The 15,312-nt window shown below is 36.7% G+C and overlaps 1 protein-coding gene across 13 annotated transcripts in view; it reads right to left on the bottom strand.

Annotated features, from left to right (window-relative positions):
* LOC115605999 (golgin subfamily B member 1-like) overlaps positions 1–15,312 on the bottom strand; it is a 44,397-nt gene that overhangs the window by 26,749 nt on the left and 2,336 nt on the right. For all 13 annotated transcript variants that reach the window (XM_030481167.1, XM_030481170.1, XM_030481180.1 and 10 more), the window contains exons 2-14: positions 13,576–13,633; positions 12,782–12,925; positions 11,564–11,710; positions 10,349–10,471; positions 9,591–9,758; positions 9,068–9,253; positions 7,469–7,591; positions 7,188–7,301; positions 5,057–5,378; positions 4,588–4,697; positions 4,119–4,236; positions 3,304–3,395; positions 2,228–2,378 (exon numbers count right to left, since the gene is read on the bottom strand). In XM_030481167.1, coding sequence (XP_030337027.1) covers positions 2,228–2,378; positions 3,304–3,395; positions 4,119–4,236; positions 4,588–4,697; positions 5,057–5,378; positions 7,188–7,301; positions 7,469–7,591; positions 9,068–9,253; positions 9,591–9,758; positions 10,349–10,471; positions 11,564–11,710; positions 12,782–12,925; positions 13,576–13,620 — 1,843 coding nt within the window. In that variant the 5' untranslated portion in view covers positions 13,621–13,633. The remainder of the gene's footprint in view (positions 1–2,227; positions 2,379–3,303; positions 3,396–4,118; positions 4,237–4,587; positions 4,698–5,056; positions 5,379–7,187; positions 7,302–7,468; positions 7,592–9,067; positions 9,254–9,590; positions 9,759–10,348; positions 10,472–11,563; positions 11,711–12,781; positions 12,926–13,575; positions 13,634–15,312) is intronic.

Below are 15,312 nucleotides of genomic sequence, written 5' to 3'. Positions count from 1 at the left end.
ACACAAAAATATTTAGGTTTTTAAGTATTTGATAAGGAAGAAAAGAATTAAATTATCATTATCATGTGAAAAATCAAAGTATAGAAACCAGAGCTTTACAATTACTTAGAACACTTAAGCAAGTGTTAAAATGCTTTATGTTAAATTTAGCATTAATTTATCAACAGTTAGTAAGTAAATACATTTTCTAATGTTTTACAAGAGCTTAGGGAGCTTTTCAATTGCAATTGTATTTAATGCAAAATCTGAAAAGCTTTGAGAACACCCTTCTACACACATTTAAATTAACTAATGATGCATCTCTATTTCCTATTCACACTGAATACCACAATCTTTAGTGGTCTGCAGAGGAAACAAGCCCAGGTCTTAAGTGTAATCAATACTGTTGTCCTCTATGCTTTTGCAGCTCCACACATTCAATCCAAAAGAGACAATGACCACATATGGCAAACTGTCATAGACTGTGATGGAATGAATAGAGAGTTTATATACTGCTTAAAGGTTGGACTTGATGATCTTAAAGGTCTTTTCCAACCTAGTTGATTCTATGCTTTTAAAATATTGGTAGCTAATATAATTGCATGCAAAGTTCTGCAATTTATAGGATGGAATATAATTGTGGTTTGGGGTTTTCTTAAGTACTACCGAATTTTAAGTCCTATTTAGAGTATTTAAATTAATTTGCTTCTTACTTAGTCACAACCACTTGTAGTAAGTCAAGAAATTTTTCTCTAGATAAGGTTACAACATAAATATGGAGTCAGCTGTTACTACAAAGGAAAATGAGGATGATTTGGTTAATGTAAATCAAGAAACAGGTATTGCAAGGCAGGAAAAAAATCAAGTCAAACCCAGCATTTGTTACATGTATTGCTAAAACCCACGTACCATCAATGGCAAATCTTATAAGGTACTGTTGGCAATTTCCTCCAAAGAAGCCAAACCAGGAGAAATCAGCAACAGTATATTACAAGTTGCCATTGCTGCAGGAACCTGCATGCACAAAACTGATGGGAAACTCTGTTCTCACTGGCTGACCAAATCGCAGTGTAGGGTAGGAGTGGAGGGGGAAGGGACGCTGAGTGCTCATCAGGTGTAACGGCAGGAAAAAAGAAACAGAAAGGTCATGCTTATCCCAGGGGAAAAAACACAAAATCAAACATGGACTGACACAGATGAAGTTCTACAACTGGCATTAAAATTGCATGTGGAGCTGTAGTTACCACAGGTGAGATAACAGGTCGTTTTAATGAAAGGAATATTATTCTCTTTCCATTTCAAAGCATTACATGTGTAAATCCCTCAAAAGGAAGAGACATGATCCTCAAAGCATTTCTGTGCTTCCATACTGAACTTCTAAATTGATCATGTAAATTAAAAATGATTCAGTTGCAAATTAACTGGATTAATTCTGATGGTAGGTTGTGTGCATTCAAATTTTCCATTAATTCCCACACAGTTAACTAACAGGATGAAAATTACATTATAGTACTAGTTGGCATGGAAAAAAGCAGTAAAAACTATCTGAAATTTAACTAGACTTTTCTAAGTTTTAATAGAAGCTGCTTCACTTTCTCATCATTGTTTTATTAATAATTTAGAATACTGTAAAACCTGAGCTCACTTGAAATGTTATTTTCTGTAGGTAATTTAATATCTTCAACTAGCTCCAAACCATTGCAGGTTAAGGTTATTCAGGTGACCTACACAAGTTACACTTTCTAACAGACTACTAAATACTCTAAGAAAGGTTTCTCATTAATTATGTTTAAAGGGAAACTCCATCTCAGGCACATTTTGCTAAAGCACCACCTTCATTCATCAAATTCAAGCCAAGCCTATGGTTCCCCACACCTTCATGGGTTGTTCTAGGCAGGCAGCTTTAATATTTCAATAATGAACTTTTTATCACTGATCATTTGTATGCAGGCAATAAGCTTTCAAAGCAAGTTCAAGCAGTCTCACAAAGCAGCAACTCAGATGGCAAACAGAATGAGCGCATCTACTCATAAAAATGATACAAAAAAGATGAATGTATGAAAAACACAGATCCAAGAAATAGGGGAAATTGCAAATTTAAGCAATTTCAGTCACTATACAAGTCTTATGACTACAGAAATGAGCTGCGGTGGTGTGCTATCAGTTCAGTCTGAACTACTGCATACACACACATACATATATATATATGTATAAAGATGATAACTGTATTGTATATGAAACAATTCACCTTCTCTCTCCTCCTCAATCTGAGCCATTCTCAAGGCCATAGCAGACTTCTCCTCCCTGGCTTGATCGCGTGACTCCTCTGACTCTTGTACATTTTCTTGCCATTCCAAGAGCTGACTCTGCAGTTCATCCACACTACCTGATTCGCTGGCCTACACAAGAGAGATTGAGCATTAAAATACATTTACCAAATCCCACTGCAAATGTAAATAACATTTAAGTTGGCAAACCATTCACAGAGAAAACAATCCATTATAATTCACCACGTTTTATAAATAAAGAACTACAAAAGTGATGACAATTTCTATCGTTGGTTATGTAAAAATCAAGCCTCAGCAATCTGCAAAATATCAAATATTTTTAAACAAAAAATGGCTGTTTTAATCGAATTTTTTTTGTGGCACAATATCATCTCAGCAATGAAGGTTTTAAAGTAAAGCAATATCCAGCTGTCTTTATGAAGGATAACAAATCTCTATTAACTTATTTTCCCCGTGAACAGAATAGAAATGTTCCTGCCTTTCCATCAAAATAAAAACCATGTTAAGATTTTACCAAACAAAATCCCAGCTTCCCCACAAAATTTGGAAAAAGCAATTCTTTTTTTAGCAAACTATAATTAACTCTTTCAAACTGGCCCTGCTGCTAGGGCTGTACAAAGACACCATGATTAATGTGTACTGTCAATCCATCTACAGCCCTTTAGCAGTATTTTCTGAGTCTTCTCACTTTCTCATCCAGACCTATACATTCATCAAGGTTATTATCTCCTTCTGAAAGCTCTTCATATGGAATACAAAACAATGCTTTGATGACTTGTGTTACATGTAACTAAACAAACAGTAAACTGCTTGGAAAAAATGCAATTGAAAGTGCATGGCAAAGTAAGTAGAAATCATTTTTTTTAAGCAATTCAAAGCCTGTCACCTTGTTATCCAATTGAACAGCTGACACTGACAATTCCATACATCACTAAATTCATTTTCAGCTCCAAAATCCAGCTAACACACTCCTCAAAGTCTAATTAGCACTGCTTGAGTGAATCAGTAACTCATAGAAATCGGTTTTAAAGTTAACCTGTGAAGCTGCCCTCTTTGTAACTTGGTCAAGATCAGCTTGCAGCTTCCTTTGCTGCTCTTCATAGACTTCCAGCTTAGTCAGCAATTCTTCTACAAAAAAAAACATAAGAAATTTGGTTCATTAGGACACAAAACTAATAGGAAGATCAATAAAAAATTTAAAAGAAGGATTCAAAATGAAAATTTAGATGATAATTCGTTTGAATTAGATGACCTTTCTTGGGCTGCATTATGCATCTAGCCATGATATTGCCTTCTTGATTATTAAATATTGATGAGTGCTTTAAATCTAAGCTGCTAAGAATTTAGACTGTTGAACTGAAAATTCTACCATTATCCATTTATAGAAAGGACATCAGAGAAAATAACACAAGGTGAAACAGAAATATCTCTCAGAGCTCTACTTTAAACTACTTGAGGTTTTAAGCAAAAATTCTCTCTCAGATCCTTACAAAAGAAAAGATAATTCTTAATTCACTTGCAACTCACTGCTCTCAGAAGTTTGAAAAACTTTCCAAGTATGTTTGGCCTCATTTTTCCTCCTAAGAAGATGCTTCTGCCACTTCTTGGAAAAGTTTACACCTACTCTGCCTAAGCCTAAATGTAACAAGAATTACGCACAGGTAGCTTTAGGGAAGGAAAAGCTGAGCTGTAACTCTGAGTTAAAACACCCTATGCTTTTGCTCAAAGTTGCATAAAGCTACTTCAGAATCTGTTTCAAAAAAAGATACACTTTGAAAACGAAAATGAGAAAGTTCATTTATCTTTCTCTTTACTTTGAACCATCTGCAAAAGAAAGATTCTTTTTTTTACCATTTTGAGTTCTGATTTCATGTAACGATTGCAGTTTTGACTGGAGTTCTTCATTTTCAGTTTCTAATTCTGAGATACGATTGTTTAAGGCAGACACATCATTATTCTTTGATGAAAACTAAAAGAAAAAAGAGTTACGAGTTTTCAAACGCATCAAACACCAAAATCACAGCAAAGTCAATAAGAATAGCTGGTTTTCTAATCTTTGAAAGTGCAATAAACCAGCTAACCTTTAACAGATTTACTCCTCAATGCTGGTAACACCAGTTTATACTAATTTTTGTTGAAACTTCACTCTGTATCAACATTTTATGCCAATGCAATTTTCATACATTAGTTCCCATATAAAGATACTTTGAATAAATTATTTTAACATTCTATTTGCCCCATATTTTACTTTTTTCAGTCACATCTCCAAGCACAGTAGTTTAAAACAGCCGTGGAGTATTAAACATAATGTTACACATACATTTTTTAGTTCATCCTCCAGTTGTTTGATTCTTGATTTAGACCAAGCCTTCATTTTCAGAAACTTTGCTTCAGATTTGCTGGCCTCTTCTGTTTTCGATTTCACTTGTGCTAAGAAGCAAGATGGAAAAGAATTATTTAAACCATAGAAAGATTATTAATATAAGACTTATGTTTAACTTCTTTAACAATTGGAAGTTATATGCTTATATGAGACAATTACATTTACAGAAAAACATAACAATAAAAAAATGCAGTAAGAAATTTACAGTTCATGTGATTATCTCAGTATTCCTATAACCCTCATGATTACAGTATCTGATCAGAGATACCTTTTAACTAGCGTGGCAATATCTCTTCCACTAAATTTAATGTAGTTCTACTTGCAAGAGGTATGAAATTGGCAAACAGTACATAACAGCTGGGGGCAAAGGAACCCTTCATGTGCAACAACTGTTTAAATAGGATACCTTCTAAATCTTCCATCTTCTCTTTGGTTATAGACTCCAGATCTCCAACTTCTTTTGATGTAGTCTGTCCTCTACCACTTAACTCCTCCACTTGTTTCTTAAGCTGAAACAGGGCCTGATCCTTCTCTTGCAGCTCAGTTTCATGTTTCTCTTGAATTTCATGCAGTTCAGCATTATACTTCTCCTTAACTTTTGTCATTTCAAGCTCGTGTTTCTCCATCATGTCTCTTAACTGGGCTCTCATTACGTGTTTCTCAGCATCCAGTTTAGACTGGAGGTTTTCTTTTTCAGACAGAAGACGTTTCAGGTTTTCATTAATCTCCTGGAAAACAAAAAGAAGAAAACCAAAAAATGCCTTTCTATTTTAACGCCAAGTATTTTTATACCACTGTCAAAATATTGTATCTGTATTCCTACATATACTATAATCAGGAATCAGGGCTACTGTTGGTAATCTGGCTCTACTACAAAAGTTCTACTATTCAGCTCTGACTTTCCAAAACTGAAGTGGGGTCTTGAGCAAAATGGCATCACTGTTTGATAGAAAACTACATGCAACCACTCCCATAGGTGAAAATGGAGTAAAAAAGAATGGCTGGTTCTATGGAATACTAAAAAGAAACCAAACAACAAACCCAGAAGCAGACTTCTTTAACAGTGATCTCAAAGATTAAGAATGCTCACTAAAAGGCCACCTAGGTATTGTCACCTACGTCCATTAAAATTAAAGTTGGCAAACTGATCTAGTTCTTCTTTACAATATTTTGTTGCTAACTAGTTTTCTGTTAACACTTATTCTCCTTTTAGTGCCTTTAAATCAGTTATTTTAACACATAGGTAGAAAAGATCACTGCAGCAGAGCAGTCCACTCACATTAGTCCTGCTGTTCAAAAAACTACTTTCATGATGCATAAACCTAGGATTATAAACTGTCCAAGTAGAGAAGCTGTGCAGAACAGCACAGGGAACGTTTCCAAAATATGGTTAAAACTGCCTGGGAAGGTGAAAATTTGGTGGAAATAGCTAAAATGTTGGACCTGGCACCCAGACAGGCTGTAATGTGCCTGTTCCAACAGAGAGTCCCTAATATCTATCTCGGTGACCACAAAGTCCTTTTTCTACACTGTTGAACTTGAGCAGCCGCACTCAAAGGCTATAATCAGGGGTCATGCTAAAAGCTTAAACACAGAGAACCTTGATTAGGTATTGCTTTTGCAATCATTAGAAACACAGCAAAAGAAAGGCACACAATGAGCAAAACACTCTCTTTGGGGGGAAAAAAGTTAAGCCTTGATTATGGGTCTTGCTGCAGTCTCTAACTAGAGAAGCTGAAATCTATTGACACTAGAAAGTCTTCCCTACATGGCAAGTTCCCAAAATTAATCAAGACAAACTATGGGTGAGAGTTGACAGTTTTGTATTTCATAGACTTTGCTTCTCCTTTAAATTAATTTTCTAACTGGAATTAGTATTTGCTTGCACAACTGTGGTTGTGTTATTAGCACATGCCAAGGCCTCCAAAGAACTGCCTAAATATTTTATGCAAAATTATCTTTTGTGCACAACCAAACAGCTTTTTGAACTTGTAACTGACCTGATTGGTTTGGTTGTGCATGTATGCTACTGAGACCCCACTTGGAGCACTGTGTACAGTTCTGGTATCCCCAACATAAGAAGGGTGTGGAACTGTTGGAGCAAATCCAGACACGGCCATGAGGATGATCAGGGGCTGGAGCACCTCCCGTATGAAGACAGGCTGAGAAAGTTGGGGCTGTTAAGCCTGGAGAAGAGAAGCTGCGTGGAGACCTCAGAGCAGCTTCCGCTATCTGAAGGGGCCTACGGGAATGCCGGAAAGGGACTCTTCATCAGGGACTGTAGTGACAGGGCAAGGGGTGATGGATTTAAACTTTAACAGAGGAGATTTAGGTTAGATGTAAGGAAGAAATTCTTTATTGTGAGAGTGGTGAGGCGCTGGCACAGGCTGCTCAAGAAGCTGTGGCTGGCCCCATCCCTGGCAGTGTTCAAGGCCAGGTTGGATGGGGCCTTGAGCAACCTGGTCTAGCGGAAAGTGTCCCTGCCTGTTGGACTGCCAACCCAAACCAGTCTATGATTCTGTGATTCTATTTCTTACTTTCAATTGCTGGTCCTTGGCATCCAGTTCTTTTTGCAAGACATCTATCACCTGCGTCCTTCCCAGCATTACTTCCTCCTTTTCATGGAGCTTCTGTTTCAAGGCCTTTAGTAGCTAGCAAAACAAAACAAAATTAAGCAATCGATGAAGAAGAAAAAGACTTATCTTTATTTTCCCAAGCAGAGATCTGAACTGTGCTGCAGAGGTTAGTAATTACATGATTCCAAATTGCCATCTCTAACTAAATCAAAGCAAGCTATTGAGTTTCCAAAGCAACATACCTGTTCTAGGTCAGCACTTGCGTCAGATTTCGCAGCTAATTTAAAGAGCTCCTGCTCGTGCTTTTCTCTCTGTGCCTGCAGTTCCTTTTCCTTTTCATGGATAATATTTTGATACACACGTACCTAAAAACACAGAGAAAGTAAATATGAAACCAGTCCACAAAGGGATAGTAAAAGTACCCTGAATTGTCTAACTAAAGTATAGCAAGATAATGTATTCTATTGTAAGTCTGAACTTTGCTTCCAGTTAATTGCAAACATACTGATCAGTCAGTGATTACTGATGTCAGTGGTGCATGTAGATAAACCTCCAGCTTACAGAAAATTTGTCTCAATTCCACAATAATACACTTTAAATGAGAAGCATGGTACCATTCATTTTTGTTTAATGTCACAGATCTCCACCTTTCTTTTTTGGATGCCACTGTCCTCAGACTTGTAATTTCCAAAAGATTATACTGATTACATTCATTTCTAGCAAGTTTCCATTGATTAAGCCCAAATTTCAGCTTTGAAACATAGCTGTCTCCTCTTCAAAACCCTGTATTCTACTTCCAATGTGTCTTTGTCTATCTTAAACTTTTTGTAAGGACTGGATATACCTTTTGGAATCTCACTAATGGTATTTTGAATAAATTCACATAAAGTCCTACCCAGATTCACATCAGCGTGAGGAAACTGTGCTCATGAAATGGCTTTTACAGTCACAACTGTTTGTCTTTTTCTTTCATCTCTGCATTAAAACTGATTTCCTGTCTGCTGCTGAACAGGTGTGGTCATGTTCAGCATCAGAAGCAGTTTTTTTGTTACAGATAAAATAAACTCAGACATCAAATGACGTGGGGAATACTGAGACAAGTAGTTTCATATGTGGTAGAACTCAAATGCCGAGGGATCAGGCACATCACATTGAAACCTGAGATATAGCTTCCAATAGAGCTGGAAGAACTGGTAACACAAAGGAATGGGCAACATGCTCCTTAGTTCCACCTTTTCTTTTTAAGTATTATTTAATAAGTTGTTGTTTGTCTTGCCCTGTCCATCAGCTGCTGTCTTCCAGAGAAGTTTCCCATTAAGTACACCAAACTTCTTCAGCTCTTTCTCAATCATGAGGAAAACAATTTTTTTCCCATGCTCTCATACCAAGAAGTGTGCCAGACAGCCCACAGCACAACTGAAAGCCATCTGTCAAACAGCCATTTGTGCCAAGAATGGCTGCAATAATCCAAAACCACTACCAGCCCCTGCATGCATGCATTTTTGCACCTTGAGCTATGAGAAAGAGATGTTTGGAGGTTGTTCAACTGGAATTCTGCACAACCCATTTCTCCCTGTTACACACTGGTGCCTCTATGCCCAAACACCACCCACATCCTTAAACTCCTTTCTGGCACGAAACTTTCAAGCTCAATTATCACCAGCACAAACTATCTGCTGCTTCATTATCCTCATTTCATCTGAACACCATATAGATCTTTTTACTCAAAAATCATCCAAAATTAAAAATGGCATTTCTAACTATTGAGCTAGAAACACTAGAGCCAAGATACTACTTCTTCCACCAAAGAATGTAAATATTTTTTCAGTGCATTTACTTACATTTTCCATATATGTGGCTTCTTTTCCCTGGAAAAGTTCTCTTTCTTTGCTCTGCATATTTTTAAGACTCTCAATCTGTTCCTGGAACAGGCTACATTTTTCTTCACTGTCTCCAACCTTCTTGGTAAGGTTCTGAACTAGAACCTGCATGCTTTGTAGTGATGACTCCTTAACAGCCAGCTGATTCTTTAGAATGCAAACCAAAAGACCATTAGAAGAATGGACCCAGAAAAAAGATACAGAAGCTCTTCCCTCAGTTAAAGCAACATTAAACTCAAAATCAGGTTTGGTCTTACTTGGAAAGAAATTTTTCAGCAGATTCCAAAGTTGATAATAATATGTATAAATGGTAGTGACAAAAGAAGTAAATAAATATAGAACTACTAACATAAATGAAAATAATCAGTAAAGAATTTTTATTCACATGACTGTGCTTCAGAGAAGCAGCCACTGTATAAGACATCAGAATTTGTTGATTCCTTGAAACCTCTATGGAGATTTTACATCTGAGCTGCTAATATACCTTCAATTCTTCATTGGGCAAGAGTATTTCATTGGCAACACCACTTGATCCACATGCTGTCTGTAAATCAATGATATAGGCATCTCTTTCAGCTAACTTCTTTTCCTTCTCTGCCAGCATGGCATCCATTTCAGCCCCGCGACAGCGCTGCGCCTCCAGCTCAACACTCTGAAAATGAAAACAAGAACAGTTTGCACTATTTCCTTATTGCCTGTATTAGGGTACTGAAAAAATGATAATCAAATTCAGAACCTGGTTCAATTTCAAGTGGAATCTTTAATTATTGAACCTTTTCTCTGAAATTCTTCAGTATTTGCTGCCACTTTCCACAGTGAACGGACATGTCCACAAAACACATCACTGCCGAGAACAGCTACGAACTTTAACATGAAATCATCCCTTGCCTATACTTCCTCCTGTCATAACTTACTATTGCAACAAGACCTGAAGCAAAACAGCATAAATAGAACATTAACCCACAATGTTTGTATTTGTGTTTCCTATTCTATTCATTTTCAAATGACTACAAAAGCATGCTTGAGGATTCACTGCTCACTAAAGACACAGTGACAGAATTCTCACTGCCTTTGCTCAGGCAGGTTGCAGTGTATAAACATCTCTGTCTACTCAACAGAAAACTCTCAGAGTATCTGCTTATTAACTTAAGATATAATTAAATATTTAAACAACTGTATTGAAACATAATCCTATAGCACAGATGTGAAAAGCCACACGCTTGGCATCACCTAAAACACCACCTTTTTTTGTAGCTCCTCATTTTTCTGCGTGATCTGGGATTCTAGTTCTTCAATTCTTCTTCTCAGTACCAATATTTTCCCACGATTTGCCGCTGCATTTTCCTGGTCACCATCTTTTGATGCCTGCAAAAACAGGGAGGTTTGTATTACATAAGTAGGTAACACCTGACTTCTGTACCTCTTCCTATTCAGATAATACTGATGAGAAGAAGTGGACTTTACTCATGGTTTGTGTTTCCATTCTCTTACATATTACATATTCCATGTAGAAGCTAGACATCTTAGGCATAGCATTTGTATCAAAGTTGTAAAAAATCTTTGTATTTCAATTATTAATGATAATTATTGCTGCAGAATGGACTGGGGCATGCAATAATGGCTTTTATTTCCTCTAGCAATTATAACCCGTATAACCTGCCAAGTGTAGTCCATATAACTCAGAGGTAAAAAAGGATTATTTGGGGGAACAAAGTGTAAATTAAACTGCTCCCAGGCACAGTGCTTCTAATCAGAGTTTCAATAGGTGTAACTACTGAGTTATAGAAAACATTTGCCATTAGAAATCAAGTGCAGTTGCTAAGAACATGCTTTATTAGCAAAATAGCATAAATAACTACCTCCTGTGTCTCTTTCGAGTACACTTGAAGACTTCAAACTGATCTGCTTCTGTTCCCTTTAAACATACATTTAAAAGAACAAAACCTCTAGAAACATTAAAGCCTCGCTGAAGTTATTTTAGAGGCTGCATGAAGTTAAAACATGCCATGTTAAAGAAATATAAGTCCACTCACAAAACTGCACTACTACAAAAACACTGATCACTTAAATGAGACTTTCCAACAATTTACATTTTGCTACCAAGGACACTTTTATATTTCCAATTTTATCTTGGACATTGAAGTAACAAGTTATGTTTTGTTTTCCTTCTCACAAACTTATCTTCCTGATTCACATGAGTTAAGATTTTGAGCTGCTACTAAGATGAAGGTTATTTTACTAAAACAATTTGAAAGGAATGTACAGTTTTCTAAATTTCTATAGAAAGATAAAGAAGAATGAAATAGAAATACACAGATGGACTGACAGTACCCACAAACTCATCCTAATCTGACTCAGCTCAAAATCTGAACTTGGGTTCCACATTTGAGTCCAGCACACAAAACTGTCTGCAGCCTTACAGAAATTATGTCTGCTTTAAAACATAAGAACACTTACCTTCTTTTGTTCTGCTTTCGCCTCAGAGCCTCCTGATACTGCTAACTGTTTCTTAAGTTCTTCCAACTGTGAGGTTAACGATGCAACCTTGGCTTTGTTTTGCAGTTTTAACTTGGAAAGTTTGGCATCAGCAGATTCCTTCTCCTCCTACAAATATCAAAGTCATGAAGGACTAAATTAGCTACATGAACAACTGCATCCTGCAACTCTTCCATTAAGAGAGAGAGAGACCTAAAGTCTAAAAAGTCTCTTTCCCCTGAAGAGACACATTCTAATGTCACATGCAACAGGTCTGCATACATGAAACAACCTTGTTTCATTATTTAAACTTTCTGCACATAGTTACTATTACAGTATAGAATCCAGAGCATTACGATGTTAGAAAACGTCCTATTTTTCTGATAGCAATACAAATTCAGGGCTTGATTTTTTAACAAGAACAGTTAACTCGTAATACTATAAAAGCATTTTTGTTTAAAGAGTAAACTTAATTTGCAATGAGTTTGAGAAAATTCAGTATTTTAACACTTGGCTGTTTGTGTCCACAGAAGATACTTTTTCATAAGTGTAAAACTAAGTCTCCTGCAGGAACACAATCACCTTATGGCTGTTTAAAGAACAACAGAGTAAAGAATAACAAACCCTCAAAAGTCTTCAGGATATTAAAGATAAACTCTTTCCAGTTTGATGCTCCTTAATGCCAATCAGAAGCAGAAGGTAGTATATAGTAGCATCAATAGTAAGATCATTATACAACAAAAAGACGTATATAGTGGAAGGAGAAATAAAAAAATTATCTACAGAAAATCAGTTTGAGGTGAGTTGGCATCTCACTAAATGCCCAGTAATGATTTAGATGGTGGGTTTCCCCATATTTAGCTAAAATGACCATACACCTCTAGCTCTTGGAAAGTCAGCCTGTCCCTAGCCATGCTTAAGTGCGTCTGCTCATGCAAGGAACACACATTGTAATGTAATACCAAATCCAGTTACAATTTTGGAACAGAAGACACACTGGCAAAAAGCAGTGATGTTCAAGAACCATAACAGCTAACTGTGACTAACTTGTCACAGTTGTGTTCCTAGAGTTGTGCTCCTTGTGTTCCTAGGAGTTGTCATAACTGACTAAAAGCTTGTCTCTATGAAAACAGCTCATGATAAACAGGACCAAAGGGGTTTTTTAAACAGTCTTTTTTGGCAAGAATACATGCAGGGTACCTTTAACTGAAGATCTTTATTCCGAAGCTCAGCATCCTTCTCCCTGACAAGCTCCTTTAGCTGTGTCACCAGCTGTTCAGTACTTGTCAGCTGGTCAGTCAAATCCGTCACCGACATGCTGCTTGCATCTTGTGAGCCTGCAGCCTGCAGACATCAAGTACAGTTTGAACAAACAAAATGGTGCAGACCAGACTGCTCCTGCAAGAAGTCTGCAGTTGCTGTTGCTTTAGGGGTTTTTAAACATTCAGTAAGCATTATTAAAGTGCAACGCTAAAACGTACATGTACTATGTGTACCTATACCAAGTTTGGCAAGTCTGATAGACCTGAGATTATAAATCTTAGAAACTGGTTTAGGAATATTAGTTTGAAATACAGCAAAACCATCAAAGCATTTCAGATATCTAAAACTGGATTTCCTTACTGGATTTGCATTGTAACAACCAGTAGTGTTGCTGAATCTGGCAGCAATAAAATATTGGTATTGGACATGCTATACCCCAAAAAATACGCTTGGGATAAAGCTTATGTAATTCCTACAGATGTTTTCTTAAAGCAAGATAAGCATGGTGAAGAGGAATAGAGCAGCTGTGTTACACACAAGAGATTAAATACCAAGTAGCAAGCAAGAACCCAGCCTGACTTTTAGAGCCCTAAAACTGAGTCATGGTAAAACTAGTTAAGCAACGTACTTGTGAAAGAGCAAATACACACCATTAATATATCAACAAGTAAAGATTCTCTATGTCAGATGTTCTTAAGAAAAAATTATTTTAATAGTAATTCAGTACTTACTACTGTTTTGGAAGGAGAATCGTCTCCACTACCCCATTTCCACATAGTTTCACGATGGCTATGGAAACATAAATGAAATAATACCACAGTAAGTATCAGTGACTCTCAGATAACTGTCATTAACTTGTACTTCTCTCTACATCTTTCACTGTAAAATGCTTGAAACTGATTTGTTTGTTTAATTCTGACCACCTCTGACCTCCACCACATTATTGAGTTGAGAAATGATGAAATTATGTACGAAATATGCATAGTATGCCTCTTCTAACAACTGCTAGTCAGTGAAATGTCAACACTATCAAAAATAATCCAAAGAAGTCTTTAAAGAGTAAATACCATAAAGCATTATTCAGCATAGTTGCTTGTCCCACATATTAATAAAGATACAAACTACATATAGTTTGCTAATATTTAACCTGACCTTACACACTGCCAGCCACTGCAATATAACAGGGGTTATATCAATGCATATTTCTATAACATCATACATACAGTCTAAAAGCACTGAAGAACAAAGTGCTTTAATTGTTGTGTGACTGCTGCATATCTGAAACCTTTGACGTCACTGATCACATATAAAAGGCCTCCATCTGAACCCCCATGTGCTCCTTGCTTCTTTTGCTCCCAATCAAGTACCACAAACTTCTAAATGGCACCCAAGTACCAGACATATTTCTATATAATTGCAGTTTCTGACTATGGAAAGCTGCAGCTTCCTAATAAATACAAGTATAGGCTGTGTTTACTAATCCTAAAGATCAAGTAGGTACGAGGCAGCTCAAAGGTTTAGATCTTTACTGAATAAAAGTGACCAACTCAGTTGAGAAAAACAGGCAAAGTCTATACAATATTCGATGCAGTAAATTCCACTTGTGTCTTGGAGGTATAATTTTAAGAACAGACTGAGGTATCTTGCTTGGCTTCTGGATAATACTCCAAATAGCAGGATGAAGATGTTCAGTCATTTTCACTTCCAACTAGCAACATCCAGAGGCAAACACTGTCTCCTTTCTAATCTGTATTACAGACTTTTGAAATATGCACACACAGACCAGTCATGGATTTGGAAAGCAGTTTGTAACAAACATTAACACATGGCTACAAACATTAACACATAGCTTATCTTAAAGTAGTGAATTTGGAAAGCAGTTTATAAAACACATTAGCACATAGCTTATCCAATAATTTATGCAGAATGATAGCAGAGGCTGCCTTTAAAGCTGTTTATCATTTCAAAGCTAAAAGCAGGAACCACAGACTGCAATCTATGGCCTTCATTATCTACAAGGCCAAACTGGATTCTCCTAACAATCTTGTCTAACATTAAAATCAACAAACAAGCCATAGGCTTGGGGGTGGGAATTACAGAACTTGTAAGTAAAAACCTCCCCTCATAATTACTCCAAAGCTGTAACATCTAATCTGTTCTTAGTGAAAAGCTCATTTCCAGCTACATAAAAGAGTTACCCAGGTACAAGGAGGACAAAATGACTCACTAGATGTAAAGTGGTGCATTTGTATTTAATTTATGACTATTTTAGCTCCTTTCCAGCTCTGATGCAATCACTTTTGCTCACTTCTTGTGCTACCTGAATACCTGAGCTGCTACTTTCTGATGTATGCACAATCTGGACACTGGACCACTCAACTCAATCCCTTCTCCTTGCAGTACATCTAAACATAACGCAGTTAAGTTTTCCATCACCATTTCCCTTCCTTCAGCAGCCTATGTCCCAA

The sequence above is a fragment of the Strigops habroptila genome, chromosome 4 (assembly GCF_004027225.2).
Source record: "Strigops habroptila isolate Jane chromosome 4, bStrHab1.2.pri, whole genome shotgun sequence".
Taxonomy (NCBI): Eukaryota; Metazoa; Chordata; class Aves; order Psittaciformes; family Psittacidae; genus Strigops; species Strigops habroptila.
The sequence above is the reverse complement of the archived record's forward strand: the minus strand, read 5'-3'. Positions and strand labels throughout refer to the sequence as shown.